This window comes from Pteropus medius, unplaced genomic scaffold, assembly GCF_902729225.1.
Source record: "Pteropus medius unplaced genomic scaffold, Ma_sr-lr_union100, whole genome shotgun sequence".
Classification (NCBI taxonomy): domain Eukaryota; kingdom Metazoa; phylum Chordata; class Mammalia; order Chiroptera; family Pteropodidae; genus Pteropus; species Pteropus medius.
The window spans coordinates 4,247,486-4,274,267 of record NW_024343733.1 but is presented as its reverse complement, the minus strand read 5'-3'; the positions used below and the strand labels follow the sequence as shown (position 1 = coordinate 4,274,267).

Genomic DNA, 26,782 nt, shown 5'->3' with positions numbered 1-26,782 from the left:
AAGACCAGAAGTTTCTAGTGATGATAGTGATTGTTTCTAGATGGATTATGGTTACATTTTATTTTCTATTTTTCTGTGTTTCGTTTTGTTTTGTTTTTTACGCCTACAGCACCAGGTCTTCCTAGGTGGTCTCCCATCCAAGTACTAAGTACTAACCAGGTCCAACCCTGCTTAGCTTCCGAGATCAGACAGGATCGGGCTTGTTCAGGCTATTTTTCTGTTTTTATGGTATTCCAGAAGGAGCCTGTTAGGCTTATAATTGGGCAAAAAGCAAATGCTATCTAAAAATTAGGAATGTCATCTTCGGGAAAATGCTTCATCTGAACTTTCTCAAGATACCCTGAGTGTACTTAACTACATTCCTCTATTCCCATAAATGAAATATACTGATGCTTGTCAATCCCTATGTCCCAATTGGAGTTACATTTATCTTGGCCAGCAAATGCATTCAAGAAGTGAGTGTTAGATCAAAGAACAGGAAAGCGATAAGAATATTTTCTACCTGAGTTATCTATTTGGCTCCCAGCGGGTCTCCTCTTGGGTAATCCTGTCAGAAGTTTCCCACTTTAGAGTTATCTCCCTGGGAGAAAGTGGGGCTGTCCAGGGGCACTGGCTCCGGAGAGAAGATGGTGCCTGTAGTTCCGTAACCTCAAAATGACAGCTTGGAATTGGCTATCACGGAAGCATTTACACCATGAGAAATGGCGAATGCTACAAATCACCCTGCCTGCTCCCCCTCCCCACCAGCCAGACCTCTCTGGGTTCAACATTTACCTGCACACCTCTGGGCTGCTTTCATCTGTCTTCGAGGGGGTGGTGGTGAGCCACCTTGCTCTCTTCAGCTCCTGGCTCTGGCTGCCCATCTCTCAGGGAACTGGATGGTCATTTTCCTGATCCCTCTGCAAGTGGCATTTTGCCTTCTGGGGGTGGATCTGCCCTCCTGTGGTTCTTTGTCACTTGGAGACACCAAACTCCTGGTCTTGAGTCCAGAAAGGAGAGGCTGGGCTTTGGTCAAAAATAGAAGACTCATTTGACAACTGTCCATTTCCTAGTTTTCCATCTCATCCTGCCAGGTTCTTCTTGGAGCTTCACCTGATTTCGGGAACTTTTTTGTTATAGTATCTGTACCCCAGTTCTTTTCTTCTGGGCAGAAGGCAGAGGAGAGGTGGGAAAGAGTGGTAATCTTAGTAGGTTTAGCAAGCTTTCTTTTCCAGAGGACAAGTCAGGTTGATTTTGCTGTCTTTGCTCTTTGAGGTACCAGCCTGTGAGTCCCAGGCCCACACGACGAGGCACGGGTAGGATTTTCTCGTTTACCTCTTAGGACTTCTTGAAGTGAGGGGTCCAGAGCTGGACCTGAGGGGCCAGGCTGCCACCTCCAGCTGTTTTTAGCTGGCCTGCCCTTTCCGAAGCCCCCAGGAGAATATCTCTAGGAGAAGCAGGTTGTTGCTAAGAAACCTTTCAACATTACCTCTAGGGAGGGGCCGTGACAAGAGGAGTAGTGGGGTAGAAATAATAGATTGCTTGGTGTCTTCAAAGACCCAGGCTGCAGGAATGGGCTCTCCCATTTTACTAGTTATGTAACTAGGCCTCTCTGAGCCATCTGTAAATTGGGAATGATGATGCCTACCTCTCAGGGTTGTGCTGAAGATTGAATGAAGCAACATACATAAAGCACTTGTCCCAGAGTAATTTGTTCAATTCATGGGAGGTGAAAACAAAACCAAACAAAACCAAGCCATGTGTAGCAGCCTGAGCGGAGAGGTGTTTAAGCCCCATGTTTAATATACGATTGTGGGATTTAAGAAACCTGGCAGGCTCTGTCAGGCTGCATGTCAAATGATAGACCCCAAAGCAATGCCTTAAAGACCTTTGTTGAGTCACTTCATCCATGCCAACTCACTCGACCTTCACAACAATCCCACGGGCTGGATATCAGCTATTAGGTGCACATAATGAAACTAGAGCTTTGAAAGGCCCCTAACCTTGCTAGGGACCTCGAGGTGAACCCCCAACTCACTGGTCACTGTTTGAGGGAGGACGCTTTCTACTGTTCAGAGTGGCCTGAAACGTGACCAGATGTCAGAGCAGGGCATCTCCTAACAACTCCTGTCTCCGGGTTAGAGAGGGTGGGTGTTTCCTGGGTCAGCTCCGTCCTAGACGGAGTGGTCTCCAGGCTTCCTTCAAGCCCTGCTCAGGGGAATGCCCATGTCTGCTGCCGTGGTGGCACCCAAAGCGTCCAGACCGTGTCAGCCTTTGTATAAGTGAGTGATGCAGGACTGTGGGTGCCCAAGTCCTGCACTGAGAGAGAGTCCTTGAGGGGTCTTGACTGCATGCAGGAAGGAATTCAAGCGCACTTGCACGTCAGAGTTAGAGACGGAAGAAAAGTTTATTAGAGAAGGAATGACGCTCCACAGAGACGTGGTCTCTTCTCAAATGCAGAAAGTGAGAGAGACCCTGAGTGTTCACAGAATTCTGTTTAAATCTGTTTTCCTTTCTGGGGATGGTTATGCACATCAAAGGCGTGGGGAAGCAGGTGCTGGAAACCTCAGCGGGAATTTTCCTGTCGGTTCCCACTGTCTAGCCCTATGAGGATCAGCCAGGTTTCCGTGTCGGGCAGCAAGTAGCAGCCTCTGAATACAACTTGATTTAATATTTAATTCTCATGCCTCTTCCCTATTTCATAAGTGACAAGATTGGAATATTGTTTGGCAGGACTTGGAGTGTGGGTTCCAGTTCTGGCTTTACTACCAACTAACTGTGACCTGGGGCTTAACCTCCTAGAACTGTAGGTTTTTCACTTAAAAAAATGGGATTGAATGATTCCTTAGGTCCAAAGATTGGAGGGAGGACACAGTGAGATTAGGTTTCTAACGTGGTTTTGGAAAAAGGCCCCAGCTATGCAAATGTGGGGCGCTGTTATCAGCATTATAAAATATCCTGAAGGAGGTTGGTCCTTCTGGAGGAAGAGACTGGTTAAAAGAGCCATGTGTTTAACTCTGCAAATACATCAGGTGCTCTCTGCCATTCCCTATACAAGGTGCTAACGGAGTCACAGACAGTTCTGGACTCTCAGCTGAAAACTTGCCAATTATTGGTTTTACTTACATCTTGTTGATTTCAGTGAAGTTGCGAGTATTTGTCAGAAAAGCTTGAGAAGCTGCAATATCAAAACCAAACAATGACTTTCACTTGTTTGTTTAATAAATATATATTGGGTGATAATGAGGTGCCAGGCAGTGGGAATACAGGAAGACGGCCATGCAGGATAGATTTCACTTTCCATCACAAGGTAAAAGATGAAGAACGAAATTAAAGGGGGAAGGAAAGCAGAAAAACTGTCAGGAGCTGGCTGAAGAGTTAAAATCATTGAGCAAAAGAGCGGGCATGGGGGTGGGGGGTGGGGAGAGGAACTGTGCAACTTTATGGCTCAGTTCATCAGGCGAAACACACTTTTTTTTTTTATTGGTTTCAAGAGAATTTCATCATGGAAGAACTATTTCAATAAGGGGCCTTTGGGCAGCAGAATGAATGATTTTCTTAATAGCAGTGTTTTGTTTTTCTGGTTTTTTTTTCCCGAACATTTTATGATGAGGTGATGGGGAAATTTTCAAAAATAGAAAAGTTGAAAGAATGCAAACACCCATATCTCCACTTCCTAGAGGATACGATTACTGTTTTATGTATTAATTGCTGTTGTTGTTGTTGTTGTTGTTGTTTTAAGACAAAGTTTCTGGTGGGGTTGTTTCAAGCATCGGCTCTTCCTGAGGATATCGTAAGAGTTTTCCCTAGGACCGAAGGATGGGATGGCAGGTGTGTCAGAGGAGAGGAATGGATGTTCGCCCCAGAATGTAGTTTTCTGGGAATCAGACTGGTTGGGAGTGGGAAAACAAACAAACAAAAAGCTCCCGAGAATCAAGTTCCGCTGGCCCCCGGCTCTGACAGCGTGGTCTCAGCCGGTTAGTAGGACGGGAGTCTCGTGGCTGCTTTTGGCTGGGAGGTCTAAGGGATCATCTTTCCCCTGCTCTAGACTCGCCTTCGTTCTGCAAAGGGTAGAAAAAGGCAACGATGGCGGCCCTGGCGTCCGCCCCGGGCACAGGAAAACAAATGGGAATCCCTAGAGCAGCTAAGCGGGGAGGCCGAGGGGACCCCGAATTCTGCAGCTTGGCAGCTGGCACAGCCCCTCCGGCTCGCGACGCTCCTCCGGGGGTTGCAGCTAGAGCGCCCGGGAGGGGGCAGTCGGCGGGCCGGGGCAGGGGTGTCATCCTGCGGCAGCTGCTGAGCTCTGCCCGGCCCAGCTGTCCCTGAGACTCCGGGTTGCCGCCCCGGGAGGAGTGGGCTCGGGGAGGGCCCAGCCTCTGCGCTCCTCCCCCCCGGCCGGGCCGGAGTCAGCTTGGCAGTCCGGGTGCGCGCCCTTTGCATAAAGCCCTCCTCCCGGGCCAAGGTAAAGGAAGTTGGGCTCCCGCCTGGATGGGAGGCGGAAGGGAGCCCCGCTCCTGTTGTTTTCCTCCAGCGGTAGTAGGTGGCGGGCACGAGGGGTGGGGTGCGCCCTCCCAACGCGGGCCAGGCGCTCTGCAGAGATAATCGCGCCGGGAGCCCAGCGCAGCTCGCAGCGCCTGCATCGGACTCACCCCAAGCATCCCTCCTGGGGGCTGCGGAAAGTGGAGCTCGGCTGTCGTTTCGAGGACCTGAGAGAAGCACTTGGTACCCTAGTGGCCCGAGCCCTCGGGGGTGCACACGAGCCCAGCCAGACCGTGCATTTTCCCGAGGAGCCCCTGCCTGCATCCCGGGGCGAGATGGCCGCACGGGCGCCTGCGCCCCGCTTACTCCTCTGCCTGTGGGCGCTGCTGACCCTCGGGGTCGCCGCAGGTAAGGGCTTCGATCTGGAGGGAAAAGTTGAGTTTCGCCAGGCAACAGTGGGGAACGGGGAACCAGGGACCAAATTCCCTCTGACTCTGCCAGATCCAGTTGTGGCCGCGGCCGAGAAGCCACCCGGGGTGGGTCTTGAGTTTCCTGCTCGCAGCTCCGCTCTCTTTGCAGAAAGGAATTTTCCCGGGCGCTCAAATGGGAGGGCAGGGTACTGGAGTGGGCAGCCGGCGACGCTAAAGGGCCTGCGGAGAGGTGATGGGAAAATTGGGGAACGTGAAGATGGGAATTTTGAAGCTGGGAATATTGAAGAGGTAGTTGTAGGGGGGAAAGTGTTTTGTTTTTTTTTTTTTTTTTTAAAGCGTCGAATGTAAATTCCCCTTCTGGTTTTACCTGCTGCGCTGGTGCTCAAATTCGAGGATCCTTTATTTTCCTACCTCTGCCCAAGGTAGAATTCACCTCACGCCTGTCACCTGTGGATTCCCCTGCACACCCCTGCCAGCCGACCTGTGTGGACTAGCGTATTCAAAGTCCTGCCTTCTTCCGTTACTTATATTTTTTTTACATCGAAATAATTTGACTTACAAAAAACTTCCTCTAAACTTGAGATGACCTCTTCTACTTGACATGATTGGCAAAAGGTCTTAAATGCTTCATCTGTGCTCTGCTTTGTAACATTTTTTGAATTTAATTCACCAGCAAATGCATGTTTACTGTGCGCAGGGCAGCGTGACAGTGAGAGGTCTCAGGTGAAGGGAAATGAGATGGAATCATGTGGCGACACAGTTTGCCAGAATACTTGCGGAATACTATTTTCTGTGTTGCCCAGTCCAGCACACCCAGCTGATCGCCTCTTGTAGGTTCCTGCAGGAATTGCTCCCAGAGCTTCCTAGCAGCAAGTGTCAAAAGTTCCTAATCGTTAAGCGCTCACAAGTTTTTATTTTGTTTTGTTTTTAGCAACCATTTCAAAACAATAAAATTTCCCATAATCTAGGTTTCCGGTTTATCTGGAAAAAAATCTGAAGATCTGGCAGCACAGGGTCTTCTGTCCCACCTGGAACTGAGCAGTGGTCACCCCTTTTATTTAGGATGTGTGACCCCCAATTTGTTCCACTCCTCCCTGTTGCAGCACTTACCCCCAGCCCTCTTTTGACTTAGTCGTCACTGTGTTGGGGGGAGGAGGAGAGGGCAGTCTCCAGTGGATTGTTTGGAAGTTTCCTTCTCTTCGGCTATTTTCAGTGTTTATTGTACTGGGCACATCAGGGGCCTGGGGACATCAGACCCTGAGATGAAATCATCATACTAGAGTGACCCTGCTTTTAGGTTGGCCGCAGCTCGCCACACAGGAACACTTTCTCCACTGCCATGCCCAGTTATTTTGATGACCAAGCCAAGTTCACCTTTGAGTACTGTGCTAGAGGCTTCCTAGCTTGATGTATTTTTGTTGTTGGTCTTTCAAGTTGGAAGTTGTCTTGGGAAAAAATTGTTTTTCCTGTCACTTAACTCCAGACCGTGTTCATGCCTCCACTGTCACCTCATTATAAACCTCAGGTCATTCTTAGGGAGAAGTCGCTAGAAAAAAAGGCAAATGTTTGGGAATAATCCCAACTCTGTACATGATAATGTGAGGGCACCATCAGAAAACGATCGTTTATATTGCTTCCTCCTTTGTTCTGTATTCTGAGTTTATGGTTGGGGGACATTGGAGGACCCTCCGGACACTATGTGGATGACTGTAGTAACACAAACTGTTATTATGTCTTATTACCTCACCCTGTCTGGTTGGGAGACCAGAGCAGATCCCCCTGTGACCCCAGAGCAGTGAAAACCTGAATGGCCCTCCCAGTTCTCCCAGTGACTTACACGGGAACTTAAGCTTTCTGAACCTCCGTTTTCACAACTGTAAAATGAGGGGTTATAGGACAACCAGGCATGGAACTTGCGCACCCTCAGGGACTTTCCTTTCTGTGTCCGTGTCACAGACACCACTAATCAATGACTGTATTCTTCTGCACTGAGCCAGGACTCAGCCTGCCTCATCTACAACCCAGCCCACAGGGCTGCCACATCTACATGATCGCTATGGTCACCTTCAGCTTCATTAGTTTAAAAAAATGGAATGATCAAAGCCAGGAGAAGCGAAGTGCCTTAAAATGGTTTCGCCTGCGATTATGTCATGCTATTACTTGGAGCAGAAGACAATGTTAGCTCATGTTCCAAGACTAAAGTTTCACCAGGGCTTTTCCAAGTTCCTTTTATTCCTTTGTCAAGGGGCCAGGGAAGGGGCAGATCTGCAGGTCTCATGAACACACGTGGCATCTGTAGGACTACAGTTCATCTCTCACTGGGGATTGCCACAGAGAACGTGGTTCCCAGACCTAATTGTTTAAAAATAATTCTCACCCGCTTTTTAGAGTGATTGTTCAGAAGCATTTCTTGCTGTTTTAGAATCTCTAGCATTAGATGACATTCTCTGCCTTCCATCGAGTGGCTTAGATTTTTTTTTTTTTTTCATCTTTTTCTAACTTTGGGATATGATGTGGCCAAAATGGGGAGGGACTCATAACATCCTGTGACTCCAGGCTGGCTTCAGATCTTTCAACGGGAGCCTCTTCTAACCAGACAAAAGGCCCAATACAGATAACTGTTACTCTTTATTTTATAAATGGAAAAGATTCCCAAAGCAGGTGGCAGGATTTTTGTTTTTTTTTTTTAAATAACAACTCTATTGAGATATAATTCGAATACCATAAAACTCTTTTAAAGTGTACAATTCAGTAGTTTTTAGTGTATTCACAAGACTATGCAATGATCAGCACTAATTTAATTCCAGAACATTTTCATCATCCCAAAAAGAAGCTCTAAATGACATTAGCAGCCATTTCCCAGTACTCCCCTCTCCCCTAACACTCCCCTTCCTCCAGGCCTAGACGGCTGCGGATTGCTTTCTATCTCCGTAGATTTGTCTGTATTGGACATTTCAGATAAATGGAATCGCACAATATGTGTTTTGTTTTTTTTTTTAAACTGCCTTCTTTCACTTAGCATAATGCTTTCAAGATCCATCCATACAGCGACGCAGCTCCAATGCATGTAGTTTATTCTTTTTTTATGGCCAAATAATATTCCCATTATATGGATAGACCGCATTTTGTTTATCTATTCATCAGTTGATGGACATTTGGGTCGTTTCTACCTTTTGGCTATTATGAACAATGCTGCTGCGAACATGCACGTACACGTTTTTGTGCAGACATATGTTTTCATTTCTCTTGGGTATATACCTAGGAGTAGAATTGCTGAGTCATATGGTAACTATAACCTTATGCAAAAATGCCAAACTGTCTTCCATTTAAAAATCCTACCAACAATGTGTACGGGTTCTAATTTCTCCACATCTTTTCCAACACTTGTTTTTATCTTTATTTTTAGCCATTCTAGTCTGTATAACATAGTAGATATCTTATTGTGGTTTTGTTTGTGGTTAATGTCAAGTACTGGCCAATAGTCCCAACAGCGTGGGGGTCTCTGTGTTATCACATCTCAAAAATACACACCTGATTTTTTTTTTAAGCCGAATGTGGAGGGACTGTGCAAAAAGGGAGGTTGTTCAGAGATCAAGCAAGGCAGTAATAACCTGACCTTTCCTTGTCCAGGATCGAAGGCCGTCATCATCGGAGAAGTTCATGAGAACGTTACTCTGCACTGTGGCAACATCTCAGGCCCAAGGGGTCTAGTGACCTGGTACCGGAATGACTCGAAGCCCATCTTCCTCCTGTCCTCCAATTCCAGCCTCCTGCCAGCCAAGCCACGCTTCTCTCTGACGAGGGCCAGCTCCCTGCACATCGAGGCGCTGAGCCTGCAGGATGCGGGGAATTACACCTGCTTGGAGGTCCTGAAGGAGACTCGGTGGTTCCGAGTGCGGCTGCAGGTGGCCAGTAAGTGGGGTGGGAGGGGACTGGGGTTGTCTGGTGAGGTGCTCAGAGCCTTGAACAGGAGGGGCGTTTTGGAGTCCATGGCCTGGGTTTCATTCTGGGCTCTGCCACCTGCAAGCCAAATGACCTCTTGTGCCTGTATTTCCTCATCTGTAAAATGGAGATAAAAGTACTGCTGTGAGGAGTAGATACCAGTTTATCTATCTGAAGTGCTACAAATGCCTCCTGGCATAATAGCAATTACTTTTAGCTTGTTAATATCATTTTGCTGTTAATATTTTATCATGCAACGAAGTCGCATAACATAATTGAGGATAACATAATTCAGTCAGGCTGCCTAAATTTTAGTCTTAAAGCTGTCGCTTAGTTCTGTATCATCTTGAGTAAGTAGCTTAATATCTCTGAGCTTCAGTTTTTCTTATTTATTGGATGGGGTTATTCTATTGCATACCTTACCAGGTAAGAGCTTATGCTCTAGTGTTTAGTACAGGGCTTGGCACGGCTACTACTGTGCTTTCCAAAAAGTCATGTCCGTTCATATCAATTAGTTTCATTATTGCCTTGTATGAATTGAGAGCTTGTTTGGCAAACTACAGCCTGTGGACCATATCCAGTCTGCTGCTTATTTTTGTATGGCCTGCAAGCTATAAATATTTTTTTACATTTTTAAATGGATGGAAAAAAAAATCAAAAGAAGAATAATATTTGTGACATGTGAAAATCATATGAAATTCAAGTTTCAGGGTCCACAAGTAAGGTTTTATTGGGATACAGCCACACTTATCTATTTACATATTATCTCTGATTGCTTTTGGTGCTACAATGGCAGAGTGGCCGTGACACAAATTATATGGCTGCAAGGCCTAAAATATTTATTCTCTGTCCCTTACAGAAAAAGTTACTGGTCACCAGTTTAGAGGGACATCCAGGTAGTATACTTTAGTGCAAATACCCATGTGATCAGTTTGCTGTTCCCTAGTTTCTTCATCTGTAAAATAAAGAATTTACTCATTCCTTTATTCAACATATATTTACTGAGAGCCACATGCCAGGCACTGTTCTAGGCACTCGGCCACAGGAGTCAATAGGACAGACAAGGTCCCTACCTGGGGACTAACTGATGTCCTAATGGGGGAAGACAGACAATAAGCAAATATACAAATGCATCAGGCAATATCAGAATGATAAGTGCTATGCAGAGAATTGAGATGGGGTGATGTGATTCTCTGAAACACTTTTAAATTGGGAGGTTAGAGAGGAATTTTTGGAGGTAGTGACATTTAAGATAAATGATAAGGAGAAGCCAGTCATACAAAGATAAGAAAGAATGTGATCCAGGCAGAAATTCAACTAGCGCAAGATGGGTCGAGCATGGTGCAGATGGGGAGCAGGCTGGTGTGGCGGGAACCCAGTGTGTGAGAGGGCAGGCTGTGTGCGATGTGGGGGGCAGGGTCAGACCACGGGGGGCCGGGTAGAACTGGTGATATAGGTTGAATTATGGCCCCCAGAAAGGTATGTCGAAAGCCCTAACCTCTGGTATCTATGATTGTGACTTTAATTGGAAGTAGAGTCTTTGCAGATATAATCAGGTTAAGGTGAGGTCCTTAGAACGGGCATTAATTAAAATGGACTGGCATCCTTATAAGAAGAAGAAAGTGCATGAAGAGGCAGAGACACACAGGGAAAATGTCATCATGGGATAGAGACAGATATTGGAGTGATATAGCTTCAAGCAAAGGAATGCCAAGGATTGACAGCCAACACCAAAAGCCAGGGAAGAGGCGAGGAAGGAGGGATCCTCTTCGAGAGTCTTTGGAGGGCACACAGCCCTCCTGACACCTTGATTTTTGACTTCTGGCTTCCAGAACTGTGCGATAATCAATTTCTGTCGTTTTAAGTCATCTGGTTTATGGTACTTTGTTAAGGCAGTCCCAGGAAACCAATACATCTGGTAAGGAATTGGTATTTTATTCTGGGTCAGGAGAAACTTCTGGAGCTTTAAGTAAGCAGGGGTGTCGTAGTATTTGAGTTGCACATGGAGAACATACGTGTGTAGTCTTGAAAAGGACTCATCAATTAAAAACAGGAAAGCCAGTCAGAGCTATAAGGTGTTGGTGGCCAGAAACCGAGTGGCAGCAATGGCCTTGTTGAACATGCGCAGGTTCAGAAAATATTTTGGAGATAGACCAGCAAGACTTGCTAGCAGACCGGAAGTGGAGGAAGAAGGGAAGAGAGGCTTCAGGGACACGTCTAGCTTTTCCCATGGCCTCTAAGGTTTGCACCAGCTCTCGAGGCTTACAGAATGTGTGAGCACAGTGTTTTTGTGTCTGGAGGTGCCGTAGATGAATTGCTGAGTGGCCATGTCAGAAAATGTCACCCATCTTGGCCCAGCCGTGTTTGGTTCCCACTGTGAGCCCATGGGCAAGTGCTGGCAGGCCTCCCTCACTCCAACGGCCAAACAGTAATTACTAATTCCCGCACGTCAGTCTTGTCAATAAATATCTTCTCTTTTGGCCACAGAGGAGTAAGGCATTGCAGCTTCTTGTTTTGTTTTTATCATTGCTATCTCCAGTTTATGATGACTTTATCTGACACTGATTTTATTAATCATTGGCTAAATTTATTGGGGGATGGATTAGTTTCATTATTGCCCTGTATGGAGATAAATGCAAGGCCTTCTTATGATGAAAATGAACTTACGTTTTAAAAAATATCACTAAATTCAAAGGGCACTTTGGGCTCCCTGAGTTACTGTGGTGCGATTCGCATTGTGGAAACTTCTTTACTTGGAAACATAGGGGGTCCCTGACTTGTGTAGGACTTGTTTGGGAAAACAGGACACAACTGTTTTAGCCAGTTTGAGTTGCTCTAACAAAAATAGCATAGACTGGGGGTGCTTAAACAACAAACTTTTATTTCTCATGGTTCTAGAGGCTCGGGAAGTCCATGATCAAGGTGCCGGAAGCTCCAGTGTCTGGTGAGGCCTGCTCCCTGGTTTGCATTGTATCTTCACGAGGCAGAGAGCAGAGAGAGGGGAAGCAAGCCCTCTGGGGTCTCTTCTTATAAGGGCACTAATCCCATTCATGAGGGCTCTACTCTCATGACCTAATGACCTCCCAAAGGCCTCACCTCCCAATACCATCAAATTGGGGATTAGGTTGTAACATATGGATTTTGTGGGGGATACAAACATTCAGTCCAGAGCACAGACATTCTCTGTTTCACATATACCAGAGTCCTCTGCAATCTCAGGCCTTGTTCCCATTCTGGGAGAAGCCTGGGCAAACACCAGACCCTTCTGGGCATTAGGGAGTCCCTTCCTCCTCCCCAGAGTGAGGCTGGAGAGGAAGCCTTGTCATTTCAGATTAGAGCTTGGCCTTCGTTTCTGCGCAGAAGATTTGGGAGTGTGGATTAAGCTTGATTCCACCGCTGTTTCTGAGAGGGCTACGGTGTTGCTAAGTGGCTGATAGCACACACTCTGAGGCCCAGCTGCCTGGGTTCAGATCCAGGTCTCGCTAGCTGTTGTCTTTGTGACCTTGAGGAGGTCACTTGAACTCTTCCAACCTTAATTTTTATCATCTGTGAAGAATGTGAAGAAAGAAAGAATGCGATCCAGCGGTAATGATCGGACTTAGGCACAGAGTCGCTGCACGTACTCACGAGATAAATCAGCACCCAAGTATGCATTTGGTCCATGTTCCTTTGATCAACTAGTTAAGCAGGCGACAGGATTCCTATGGGAAAATGCATCTCAAGTTCCCAGTAATCTATTACATCTGGGCTTTTCAAACAGGACTTGCTGCGGGTCAGGGACACTATGTGCCCAGATCTTGCTTTCCCTGTGTTTTCCCCGAGGTGGTTGATAACTTAGTCTCTTAAAGAGAAAAGTTTGGAAACATTCTCACATGGCCTTGGAAGCTAAGGGAAAAAATTTCGAGATGTGACAAGTCGTTATCTGGAAGAGATTTTGAATGTGTGAATGGACAAAGATGCTGTAGAAACACAAGCCGGCTGTATGAGGGCCGGTCACTTCTCTCTCCTTCCCACTTGGATCTCTGCTTATTGATCAGTGGGCATTTGGTGCCCCTACCTCTAAGGAGTCAGGTTTTCTATAGGCCTTGGAGTGATTCAACCTACCTGGAATGGGCACCGCCACATGAATTTGTTATCGGTCTCATTCAGGACAAAAAGACTCTGCACTGATACTTGTTAACTTAATGGTGCCATCGAAGAGTCTTGCCATCAGGATCGGGGCTGCTGCTCCCGAAAATACAGAAGTTCCTTAGTCCAGAGCAGTTCAGGGCTGCCGCGGCTGCTTATTTCACAGTTACCCATCCTCCCCTGCGTCCAAATTGGGGCGGGTATAATGTTAGAACAGCTGTGTGTTTACCCGCAGAAAGGCTGGAGGGATGGGGAACATGGCAAAGACCTTAACACATTCCAGTAGACTTTGTGTTTCTTTCAAGATATCATCTCTTACGCAGTCGAGAGCTAAGTGATCTCGCTAGAGATTAGCCCGTGCAAGACCATAGTCAGATTTCACGGCACTCCCTGTGTCCGTCTTTCTCAGGCCAAGCAAGTGTTGAGGGAGCATTGGAGCCAGTTGGCACATGGTCAGTGAGGAGGTTAGTTAGTATGAACTTCCAGATTCACTTGGGGTTTGGAGGGTGGGGTGTTCCTGTCTAGCCAGTGATATGACTGCCACTCCACACTTCCAGGGAATCCCAGGAAAGTCTCATGGTTCCCTAATTGGGTCCATTGATTTATATTCATTCTCTGTTGACGGGGGTGACACCGCCTCAAAACAACATAAGGTCCTAGGGAAAGGGACTGTTGGGCACACTGAAGAAAGATTGTTGGCCCCATCAGAAGCTGGTTGATCCTTGCCCAGAGATGGATTAATTTGAATCTTGCCAAGCTCATCTGAAGCAGAGATGGATGCATCCCAGAGATGGGATGAAGCAGAGACTACCTGGTATATATAGTCTTAGGTCATCGTCAAGAAAAAATGCTGCTAAGATGAGCAAATGTCTGAAGATAACTTTTCCTATTGGTGAGGAACCCAAGACACTGAGATGAGAATCTCTCTTTTTGTGGGTCCCCGAGATGGAAATTAATTCTTTGAGACCCTTGACTAGATGACCTATAGTTAAGGGGGAAGGAAAGAAGTGAGTTCCCCTGTCAGGAATGATAGCAGAGACGAAGAAGGCAGCAGCAGAGGTAGATTGTTCTAGAACAGGACTCAAATGTTTTCTGGAGAGAGTCAGATGGTTAATATTTTAGACTTTATGGGCCAATGGGTAAAATTGAGGATATTATATAAGAACTTATATAATAAGAAAACCAATTTCCACATATTTTTATTGACAGAATTTAAAATGTAGTAGTCTTTTTTTGTAGTACAGGTCTACTAACGAGAAGGATGTAATTCATTTTTGGAGGGCTAACGTTTCACTTGATCGGGGTTCAAAGTTAGTGTTCTCTTTCAAATTACTGTGAACGTTCACCTGTAAAAACCATTCTTAGTTTTACGGGACGTACAAAAACAGATAGTTTGCCGATGCCTGCTCTAGAATCAATCTAGAAATATACTACCGATAATAATATCGGATCACATTTATAGAACACTGACCACACGTGAAACACCAGGCTAAGTATTCTGCTTATATTATCTTGTCAGATCCTTCAGTAACCCAGCGGTAGAAGTTATTACTGTTCTTTTCATTTCAAAGGAGGGACAGGAAAGTGAGAGTGAGAGGGGCAGGCACTGGCCCAAGGTTGTCCGTTTATAAGCGGCGGTAGGATTTACACACTGGTCTGTCTGAATTCAGAGTACGAGCTCATAACCACTAGGCTATGGCATCCATCTGATAAAGAGTCAAGCACTGAAACTGACAATGACCAAGGCCTCTATAAGAGGCTGAGCCTTTACGATCACTCTGTATTTTCATTTACTGGATGTTTTATTTTTGCTTCTTCCCCTGTCCGTCTCTCTGAGTGAGTGTTACTATCCCTCTGCAAGCGGAAGTTATGGTAGTTTCTGTTTCGGAATATCAATGGAGTGGAGGGAGACATGGGAAGGAAATAAATAGGTATCTCCTTCTTCGTAGTAAGTCAGAGTCAGGGAAGAACCCCAGGGACTCAAAAGGATGGTGTCAGCTGTAATTGAGAAGCAGACTCAACTCAAGGGGCTTGTAGACGAGCTGTAACCTTTGAACATTTAATTCAGGAGGGAAGCCTGTCAGATTCTTTCATTTGATTGTATTTTTAAACGCTTCCACCAGCTTCCTTATCCAGCTCTATTTCTTGCTGAGAATCATGCTGTTCAAAAGCCCCTCCCGGCTAATTTCTGGAGCTCCGCACTGTCCATGCCAGGCCGCTATGGCTCTCCAGACCACAGTTTGGAAGACCCGGGCCGTCCAACCTAACACACCACCTTTACTGGCCCAGGCATTGGCTACCAGTACCGCGGAGGCACCCTGTGCTTCACTGGGTGCCTGCCAACTGTAGGCACACCCTCGGACCTGCTGGTCCACATACCTAACCGACTAGCCAGCAACAGTGAATGGGACAGTGGTCACAAAGGCTCAGCACCTCTCAAACAGCAGTATAATTTTTCCCCCAGACCCTCCGTGGGAGGTGACATGAGTCCAGCAACTATTGGGCTGCAACTATTAGGAGCCAGCCCCAACTCAACAGGCATATTGTCAAGAATATCATCCTCAGAAACCCACCATTTCTAGAGTTATACAATGCTTCCAGACATAGATGAAGTAGATGCTGTACTTTGAGGGGCTCTGTGGAAGCCTTTTCTCCCCCTCCATCATTTTTCCCTCTAGCCTATTTCTGTACAAAATTCTTCAGTTATAGATGTATTCCTTTGGCCAAGCATTGCCCTTCCTGGATTCTTTTTAAGAGGAAGTCCCTGGGAAAGGTAACACACCGAATGGCTTTAGTATACATAGCGGTTAGATATATTTTCATCAAAGGAGACGTGGCATCTTAAGTGTACTGAGTACCAACAGTAGGAGGGCACTTCTGGGGACAAGACAGAAGTTCAGAGAGGTGAAGGGAGCCAAGTGCTTGGCATCGCTGTGCGCCCCGCACTACACGAACCCATTCGGTCGTCACCACAACCCCATGAAGTGGGTTCTAGCATCACTTTCATTTCACCGATAAGGAAATGGAGGCTGAGGGAGGTTAAGAAATTTGCCCAAAGCGTCACCGCTAGTAAGTGGAGTCCAAAGTCGGGAACGGATCCAGTATTTCTTGTCTTGCAGAGTGAAATTGTGCTGGGGGGGCGGTTCTCTCTTGGAGAACTCACAGGACCCAGCACGTCTAATGATTTATCACAGCAGAAGGACACAAAGCAAAATCAGCAAAGGGAAAAGGCACATGGGGTTAAGTCTGGGGAAAACCAGCATCAAGCTTCCTAGAGTCCTTTCCCAGTGGAGCCACATGGACACCCTTAATTCTCTGAACAGCAAGACGTGGCAATTTGTGTTGATCGTCGTCTGCCGGAAGCCCTTAGAGACTCGGCACCTCGGGTTTTTAGCGTGGTGGGGTGGGGGGACGCAGCTAGTTGCATAGGCACCCTTTGCCTAGCTCAGACCCAAATTCGAGGCTCTCAGAAGGAAAGCATGTGTTCAGCATAAAGCACACTGTCCATACAAACAGTTTAGGCACAGTGAGCCCTGCTCTTATCAGTGCTGGGAAGGGTGAGAACCCTCCTGAAATCCACGTCCGCAGTCACCAGCCAAGGCCACCCTTGCAAGCGGGCCTTTCTAAGGAGAGCAGGCACAGGCCAGCTGTGTTAACTCTTTGATTCACAGATATCTCTGCCACTCACCAGTGTTTTTGAAAAGGAGCGATTTGCATTTTCATTTTTCAAAAAGGATTCATTCTCTCCCACCCCCTCGCCCGATAAATTACACACAATTGCTCGGGATTAAACGAGAGAACGCTTAGGGCACTTAGCGTAGCCTTTGTCATATGGGAAGTGTTTGATGGGTATTGTCATCCTTACTGGCTGCTTCTTGATCATTTATGTGACTGTTAGAGCTGGTAAGGGGCTCAGGTGCACTCTTAAGCTTTCCTCCGTCTCCCTGCACTGCCCAGGCGGCCCCTATCGGGTTGAAGTCAACATCTCCACCACCGGCCTGCTCCCCAACGGCACCCTCTACGTAGCCAAGGGCTCTCAGGTGGACTTCAGCTGCAGCAGCCGCTCCTGGCCTCCGCCCATGGTCGAGTGGTGGTTCCAGGGCCCGGATTCCAGGACCGAGCCCTTTGGGAACAACCTGACCGTCAGCCGCTTCACGCTGCTACTGATGTCGCAAAACCTCCAAGGGAACTACACCTGTTTGGCTATGAACATGCTCAGCGGGAGACGTCGAAAGGTGACCACCGAGCTCCTGGTCTACTGTGAGTAAGAAGCCCGCCCCTCCCCCACTTCCTCACCTTGACCCTTGGTGGACCGCATGTTTGTGCCTCTTCCGTTAGCCCGCTGCATGGGTCCTAACATGCTTCTGCAGCTCCCTCGACACTCACGTGCACCCCCAGGGTGCATGTCAGAGAGAGGGTCACCTCTTCTAGAAGGTTGCTGCTAAGTAAGGGTACAGGAGAGTCCCTGTGAGCCACGGAGGGAGAATGAGTGCTTAGCTTAATGTCTTTTTTCAACTGAGGTGAAAGTACGTGACGTCGCATTGACCACTGTGAAGTGTACGGCTCGGGGGCATTCAGCACGTTGCCAGTGTTGTGCAACCGTCACCTCTACGTAGATCCCAAACATTTTCATCACCCTAAATGGAAAGCCTGGGTCCATTAAGCTATCACTCCCATCCGCTACCCCCAGCCCCCGGCAACCACCACCCTGCACCCTCTCTCTCTGCATTTGCCCGTTCTGGATATTTCATATGAATGGAATCACACAATACGTGGCCTTTTGTGATCGGCTTCTTTCACTTAGTATCATGCAACAAGCTTCCTCCACGCCGTAGCATGTGTCCGTACTTCCTTCATTTTATGGCTGAATAATATTCCATTGTATGGATGGACCTCAATTGATTCACTCATCTCTTCTCAGACACTCACTCTCTTCATGAACTCCGGGCCTTCCAGCCCTGGTAGGAACCGTCAGTTCGTGAATCTTTATTTCAGGGGTGAGAAAACAACAACCAAATGCACCTATACATAAATTTCTTGGGAAAAAAAAAAACAAACAGTTGTAGACATGCAGAGTGTACTCATAATCTATGCTAACGAAAGGGAGCACCGGAACAAATTAGTGGGCAGGATAATGACACGTTACTAATTCATGCGTTATTCAGACCTTTATATGTCTGTATGTTTTCTCTATCATAAATGACATTATTGTGTATAAAGCCATACGTGCTTATTATGGGAACCACAGGTGAGTATAAAGAAAGTAATCACTTGTACTCTAACCGTCATTTTGGTATATTCTCCGTAATTTTTCTTGTAGATACCACATATCTGCCTATCAATATAAGATCCAAATTTATTTCTGTTTATGTGTATTATATAAAAAACAAAAATATATAATATACATATATAACGTATATATAATGTAAACACATGGATTCTATTGGACTTTTAGGTTTGTAACTTGTTAAATTTTTGTGTTTTTGGTAATGCATGGACATAGTAAAAATATGCCTCATGGGTTGAATAAGACCCACCTATACTTCCTCTAGGGACCAAAACAGTGCCATAGAATTTTCGCAATGATGGAAATGTTCTATTCTGTGTGGTCTACTACAGTAGCCACCACCACATGTGGTTCCTGAGCACTTGAAATGTAGGTAGTGTGACAGAGGAACTAAATTTGTAATTTTATTAATTTAAACTTAAAGAGTCACATGCAGTTAGTGAGAAATGCAAAGATAAATGAGGTCCATGTCCTCAGAGATTTAACACCTAGCAGGGGAAACCTGACTGCTGTCAGGCACTGATTCGTGCTAGGAGCTCCTTAAAGGTACACTACCTAGAGTCGATATTTCTCCGATCCCCTGGTGTGGTAGCCCTTAGAGCCAGCCCAGTGAATGTGTGATTAAGCCCACATTCTCCTCTGGTGGTTTGCAGCGCCCCCTCCATCAGCCCTGCAGTGCTGGGTAGAGATGGTACCAGGATTGTTCCTGATGCAGCTCATCTGTCGCTGGGATGGGGGATACCCGGACCCTAACTTCCTCTGGACAGAAGAACCAGGAAATGTGGTCCTGGGGCTGTCAGAGTTGGGAGTGGAGCTGCTGAACCGGTCCCAGATGTCAGATGGCAAGAAGTTCAAGTGCGTCGGGATCCACATACTAAAGCCAGAGGCGGAAGACAGCTGTGTGATACAAATCAGTGAGTCTGGCTTGCCTTGTTCTGGGGTTAGGGTCTACCCGCTTTCTTCTAGGAGAACCATTTGGAAGAAGGTCCAGAAAAGAAATCCAAGGATGTCAGCATGAATTGAATTCTTTCCCTTTACTTTCTTTTACTTGTTGCTTCCTTCCTTCCAAACTTTAACGACGTTAGGCCAACTTGCTAGGTCCTAGTCCAAGCTATTTTTTCACTGGACAAATACTAATTAAGCACCTGCTATGTGCCAGACACAGTTTCTAGGTGCTGGAGATGGAGCAGTGAACAAGATAAATAAGGTTCTTTTATTAGTTATCTCTTGTTATGTAAAAAGTACCCCCAAACTTAATGGCTTAAAACAACAAATCATTTATTATCTCACGATTTCTGTGGGCCAGAAATTCAGACAGGGCACAGTGGAGATAGTTTGTCTTGGCTCCACGATGCCTGGGGTCTCAGCTACAAGATTTGACTGGTAGGGCTGAAACCATTCAAAAGGTCCATTTCCAAGGTGCTCACTCAGTGGCAGGTTGCTTCCTCTCCATGTGGGACTCTGACTCTCTGACTCTCCGCAGAGCTACTTGAGTGTCCTCACAACATGGTGTCTGGCTTCCCCAGAACAAGTGATGCAAGAGAGGGAGTGAGCCTGGCAGATGCTATCCTTTTTATGACCTACTTTCCGAAGTCACGTGACATTCTTTCCACCACCTATTCGTTAGAAGCGAGTCACTTAGTCTGGCTTCCCTTTCAAGGACAGTGGGGAGAATAAGGCACTGCTTTTTTTTTTTCCTCTTAAGGTACCAGTCTTTGAAGGGAGGAGTGTCAAAGAATTTCCGACTTATTTTAAAAACCTTTTCTCTTCTTCTTTCACCGAGCTCAAATTCTTCTGAGTGAAGGGGAGGTGGAAAGAAGACAGAAAATACAAAAACAAGTCAGCTAGGTTCAGATAGTGATAATTATGAGGAGAATAAAATGGTGTGGGAGAAAAGAGGGTCTCTCACAGGAAAGGTGGCAGGGATGTCTCCTTGTGGCAGTAATATTTTGAGCTGACCAGGTGAAGATCTGTGGGCTGAGTAATTGTGGCAGAAGGGACAGCAAATGCAAAGGTCCTGAGGTGGAAACGTACTTGGTATTTGAGGAACCAAGAGAAGGTGGGTCAGCATAGCCAGAGCATTGTGTTTGAGGTACCAATGAGGCTAGATGGGTATTGCCTATATTGAATTATGTCGCCCCAAAAGTTACGTTCAAGTCCTAACCCTGATACCTGTGGATATGACCGTATTTGGAATAAGGGTCTTTTCAGATGTGATTAAAGTAAGATGAGGTCATACTGGATTAGAGTGGGCCATATTCCAATGACTGGTACCCTTATAAGACAAGGGAAATGTGGACACAGGGAGAAGGCCACGTGATGCTGGAGGCAGAGACTGGAGTGATGCATCTACGAGCCAAGGAATGCCAGTGATTGTTAGCAACCTCTAGACGCTAAGAAAGGGGCACGGGATGGTTTCTCTGTTAGAGCTTCAGAAGGAATCAAGTCTATAGACACCTTGATTTGAGATTTCTGACTTTCTGAATTGTGAGAGAATGCACTTCTGTTGTTTTAAGTCCCCCTGTTTGTGGTGTTTTGTTCCAACAGCCCAGAAAATTAATCTACCGGGTAAGCAAGGACCAGAGCATGTTGGGTTTTATTGGCCATGGTGAGATTTTGCTCACAGTTTATCAGGGTCATGCTCAGAGATGCTGGCATGTAACCCTGGCTATACCAAGAGGTGCCTGTTTTCCCAGACGAGTGGCATTCCAACGGGTGACCCTTCTCACGGACCCATTCTGCAAACATTGTGCCCCCCTAGTGCCCCCTGTATCAAGGACTAAATCTTGCTGTGGGCAGCAGAAGGGACCAAGACTTGCTTTCGGTGCTAGATTAGCAAACTATGTCCCATGGGCCAAATCTAACCCAACGGCTTGTTTTTGCAAATTTTTAAAAAACGAGAAATCATTCACATAATGTAAACTTTACCGTTTCAAAGTGTGTCATTCAGTGGTTTTTAGTATAGTCACAGTGGTGTACGATTGTCACCACTATCTAATTCCAGAACATTTCCATCCCCCCACAAAGACCCCTGTGCCCCTGGCAGTCCCTCTCTCTAGGAAGACCGTGTGAGGGCGCTCATTTCCCAACATCTCCCCTGACATTGACTGTTATAGCCAAGTTTTTAGACTTTTCCTATTTGCTAGTTAAGACATGGGATAATTGATTCAATTTGGGTGTCTTTGATCACTAGCAGGGTTGATAACTTTCATGTGCTTTTTGGCTCCCCATATATCATCTGAATTATCTCTTCACATTTTGTCCGTTTTTCTATTAGGTTGTTCATCTTTTCTCATTATTCCATAAGAGTACTTTATATTAACTTTGTCAATTAATTTCATAGACCCGTCATGCATATTAACAGATATTTTCTGGCATATTTTGCTCCTAAACTACATGTGTGGCCTTTCTGCTAATGATAAGCAGTTTCTGATTTTGAAGGGGTCACTTTGGGCAGTCTCGTTCTTTCAGGTTTCTGTGCTCAGAAGTTCTTCTCCTGTTTCCTGTTTATTAACAGGTTATTTATAATCTTCATAAGAGCCTGAAAATCAGAATAACTCTTAAATTGCACATGACGACATTCTGTGGATGCACGTACCTACGATTGCCCAGCTTGTAAGTGACTGAGCCCTCTCTTAGTCCAGGCTGGTCTGACAACAGAGCCCCTGTTTCCCTTGGGACCCCCTTCCACACCTAATTCAGCAAATCTTTTTGTGTAGGAGTTAGGTGCTCAGCACGGTGCCAGGGACTGTAGAGGAATATAGAATCCTTGCCTTTAAAGAACTTAAAATGGAGAGAGAAGTCTGACAAATGTGAAGCAGGAAAATGGCGATATCACAGTATTAGTGACATGAACATTTACTGCGTGCGCACTGTGTGCAAGGTGCTATGCTCAGTGTTCTCCACGTATATTTTGTTTAGTCCTCACAATCACCCTATACGCCGAGTGCTCGTATTATAGCATAGTTTAGTTTCCTGGGGCTGCCATAACAAAGTACCACAAATTGGGTGGCTTAAAACAACCGAAATTTATCTTCACACAACATTGGAGGCCAGAAGTCTGAAGACAAGGTGTCAGCAGAACCACGGTCCCCACAAAGCCTCCAAGGGAGAATTCTTTCTTGCCTCTTCCAGCTTCTGGTGGCACTACACGTTCTTCGGCTTGTGGCTGCATCACTCCAAACTCTGCCTCTGTCTTCACGTGGCTTCTCCTTTGTGTGTGCATCTCTGTGTCCTAAATCCAGAGACACCAGTCATTGGATTTAGGGCCCGCCCTAAATTCAAGGTGATTTCATCTTGAGATTCATAACTAATTACATTTGCAAAGACCCTATTTCCAATTAAGGTCACATTCTGGGGTTCCGGGTGGACGTGAACTTGGGGCAGGTGCTATCCAGCCTGCTCCATGCCATCTTACGGATGAGAAAACAGAGGCAATGGACTTGCCATGACTCCTGCGATTGGAAAGCAGGACGTACATTCAGAGCGTTACGGTCAGTAAGTCCCAGAAAGGGAATACGTGACGGACGGACTGATGCTGAGATAGGGCGAAAATGGCAGAGGCAGCTGACAGGTTTTGTGTTATTTCCCGCATCCCTCCTTCCAGTTTTCTTTGCAGATCTTGCCTAAGTCATCGCTCCTGTGGCCCGTAAGACTTGGCCAGTAATTGAAATTGAGATATGTGTTCAGGATTAAGAAATGTTTCCGGAGAAGAGTGTGGCAGTCAGTTTTTCCAATTCCAAGAGTGTAGGAAGCAGGCATAAGAGCCTGGAACTTTCTCGATTCTAACATTGTCCAGCTCTCCCCTCATCCCTCATGAGCACTCGAGCCCAAGCCTTGATGTACATGCAGGTCACCTGCAGGTCTGGTTAAAATGCACATCCTGACTATTTCGATTTGGGGTGACTCTGCATTTCTACTCAATTCCCAGCAAGTGCTGATGCTGCTGGTCCAAGGACCACACTTTGAGTAGCAAGGCCCTTGAGGGAGGCGGCAGGGTTGGGGGAGGGGTGGTCTCTGGATCATTTCCCTTGGGAGGACTAGTAAGTCATTGAAAGGTAACGCTCATGTCCACCTTAGTGATGCAGAACAGTGTAGCCCCCAAAATAATGAAAAGTGATACTTCTGGGGATTCCTGGTGTCCAGTTCTCGCTTTAAATGGCACGTAGGCCGCTGCACTGAAGAAATCAACTCAAGTCATGATAAGCTGCAACATTAGCCAGCCCAGGGTGTGAAGGCCCTGGTGTGTTCTCCATCTCTTGCAGATCTCTGAGGGTCCTGCATCACCCACCTCCACCACCCCAATCCCTGTCCCCACCCTTGCACATAGCATCTTCTTAAGTGAAACTCTGAATTTATAGGTGCCACCAGCTGGATGGATGACTCAGCTTTCTGAGGGGTGAATGTCATGTTTGGTAAAAGTATTACGTACATGATCTTTGGGGAGTAGGGAAGGATTGGCCACATTGTTTGTTTTGCTTTTAATAAAAGGTCAGAGGACCATTCCTTAAACTTTGGTTTGGGTGCTTCAAAATATGAACATACTGAGGCTTCTTACTGCTGGTAGCTTGGTGACAATTTAGCAAGGGTTGGCGGGGTGGGTGGGACCTGACAGTTGATTCGAGAAGGGATGCGACATATGAGTGTCTTGAGCAAAACTAGGTTTGGGGAATTCCCTTTTGTTGACTTGACCTAAAGAGAGAGGTTTTTGGGCTGTTCCGCTCCCTCCCCCACCCCCTTGCCCTTTTCCCCCTCCTCGGATTCTCTCTCGGGACAATCGCCAAGGGGAAGTGTGTAGTTTCGCTCTCCCGGGCGGGAACCCAGCATGCCACTCTGTATCCCTCAGCTGCTGAAAATATGGACTTAATAAATCCCCCAAGATGAATTTGCTACCCTTCCCAGGAGGGTGGGCCTTTTGGGAAAAGGCTCCTTTAGCAAGGAAAACAAGTGAATCACTGTGGTAGACCATCCAGCTCTTCATGTCCTGCTCAGTCAGACCTCAAGGACATAGAGATGCCATGTGCATTCCTAGGACAGACCAGCGATAGAATAATGGCTCTCCAAAGATGTTCATGTCCTAATCTGCAGAACCTGTGGATATGTTACCTTCAATGGCTAAAGGGGCTTTGTAGATGTGAGTAAGGATTTTGAGATGGGGAGATTATCCCGGATTATCCAGTGGGCCCAGTGTCATCCAACAGTCTTATAAAAGGGAGGCAGGAGGATCAGACTTAGTAGTAGGAGATATGACGACAGATGCAAAAGGTTGGGGTGACACCAAAGAAGGACCACAGCCAAGGAATGCAGGTGGCTTCAGGAAGCTGAAAAAGCAAAGAAATTATTTGTGTGACTTTGAGCGACTCGACTTTCTCTGTGCCTCAGTTTCCTCATCTGTAAAATGACAGGGTTGTTGAGAGAAGTAATGGGGTTAATAGGCACAACAGTGCCTGGCCCATAGTAAGTGCTCAATAAATGTTAGCTTTTATTATTACATAAGGCCAGGCGTGGTACAGAAACGCCTGCAGTTGCTTCATTAGAAAGGAAATAATGTTATTGAGAATCTTGGGCCATGTCTTGAATATCCTTAAGGATGTCTTTCTTTACCTTCTTCTGATCACTAGGGAGCCCTTCCGTTGACTCAGAGCCCATGAAGACTTGCCTTGTCGGGGGCAATGTGACACTCACCTGCCACGTGTCTGGAGCCTACCCCCAAGCCAAGATCCTGTGGCTGAGGAACCTCACTCAGCCTGAGATGGTCATCCAGCCCAACAGCCACTACCTGATCACCCAGAAGGGCCAGAGGTCCACCCTTACCATCCGAAACTGCTCCCACAACCTGCATGAGGGCTACTATATCTGCCGGGCTGAGAACCCCGTAGGGATGAGGGAAGTGAACATCTGGCTGACTGTGAAAAGTGAGTGATGGAAGTGGCCCCAGAGGAGGCGGGGTGAGAGCTTCAGAGCACCTGGCACCGGCACGGGAACAGCTTGGTGCTTCCCTACATATGGGTCACTGCCATCTAGAAGAAGGCATATTTGCTTGCCTGGCTTGACAGGGTAGATGGGAAAAATTAATGCCCAGTCTTAAATCTCTAATATTTGCATAGGGATAAAAAAATTACTTAATAGCGGTTCTATCTCAAAGAATATCTATATATGAAAAATATATACAAATATGAAATATATATTAAAATAAAAAATATGTAATGTAAGTTGTGAAGCATAATAGCAAAACGAACACCCAAGGAACTACCTTCCCACTTTATAGGCCAGTGCCAACATTGCTGAAGTTATCTGTAGGTATTATGGCCAGGTTTAGAAAACATCGACACTCAAAAAGCAGGATACCCACTTAGATCTGCATGTCAGAAGAACAAAGGATAATTTTTTAGTATAAGTATGTCCCAAATATTGCACAAGGCATACTTATTTTAAAAATGTATTTGTCGTTTATCTGAAATCTCAATTTAACTCGGCATCTCGTATTTTATCTGGCAACCCTGCCCGGAGGCCTCTTTTTAGTCTCATCCTGGGCCTCTTGAAAAAGATAACCTCTATCCTGAATTTCAAGTTTAAGAAAAATTTTTACTACATACGTACACATTTCTAAATTATACATTATTTTTATTTGTTCTTGAGTTTTAAAAAATGGCTTTTACCATACAAATGTCGTCTTTTGCGACTTTTCTCTTTTACGTTTGGTTTCCAGGATTTATTCATGCCCATGTGTGTAATTACACTTTGTACCTCTTTACCAGCGTGTAATTTTCCATTGATCACTTTTACGCAGTTAACTTACTGATTTTCCTACTGGTGGATGTTTTGCTGTTTCTGATTTTTTATTGTTGTGATGAACAGTGCTCCTAGGAAAATATTTTACCCAACTCCTGTGCATATACACACACCGGCCCCCCAGGCAAATATTTCTCTAGGACAGGTACAAGGAGTAGAAATGAAGGGTTACGGGTTATGTCCCTTTTTATCTTTATGGCATAACCAAAATATTTTCCATAATGATTATATCAATTTCCATTTGCAACAGCAGTATATGAGTATTGAGTTCTTCTACATTTTCACCCACAGGGCTTGTGATTTTTGCCTGTCATGTAGGTATAAAATGGAATCTCACTGTGGTTGTGATTTGAATTCCTCTGATGAATAAGGTTCATATGTTTATTTGCTACTTGTAAGTCTTCTGTGAAATTCATACCTATTTGTATCTTTTGATATTTTCCCCTTTCTTATATACATGTAGCGTTCTTCAGAAATTCCACATACTAATTCCTTGTTAGTTTTGTGTTACAATATTTCAGTACCTTGTTTGTCTTTTTCACTTTCTTTATGGTATCCTTTGATTAGTCAACATTCTTACTTTAATGCAGTCGCTTTTGCAAATCTCTTCTTATACCATTAACAATTTTTGTGTCTTAAAAATTCTTATCTGTCCCACAATCACAAACATGTTCTCCCATATTGTCTTCTAAATGTTGTAATGTTTTGCCTTTCACAGTTAAATCTTTAAATCACCTAGAAATGA

The 26,782-nt window shown here is 45.8% G+C and overlaps 1 protein-coding gene across 1 annotated transcript in view; it reads left to right on the top strand.

Annotated features, from left to right (window-relative positions):
- Nucleotides 1–4,348: 4,348 nt before the first annotated feature.
- Nucleotides 4,349–26,782, top strand: part of VSIG10 (V-set and immunoglobulin domain containing 10) — a 28,153-nt gene continuing 5,719 nt past the window's right edge. The window contains exons 1-5 of the mRNA XM_039868262.1: nucleotides 4,349–4,866; nucleotides 8,520–8,801; nucleotides 16,917–17,219; nucleotides 18,900–19,160; nucleotides 24,867–25,160. Coding sequence (XP_039724196.1) covers nucleotides 4,794–4,866; nucleotides 8,520–8,801; nucleotides 16,917–17,219; nucleotides 18,900–19,160; nucleotides 24,867–25,160 — 1,213 coding nt within the window. The 5' untranslated portion in view covers nucleotides 4,349–4,793. The remainder of the gene's footprint in view (nucleotides 4,867–8,519; nucleotides 8,802–16,916; nucleotides 17,220–18,899; nucleotides 19,161–24,866; nucleotides 25,161–26,782) is intronic.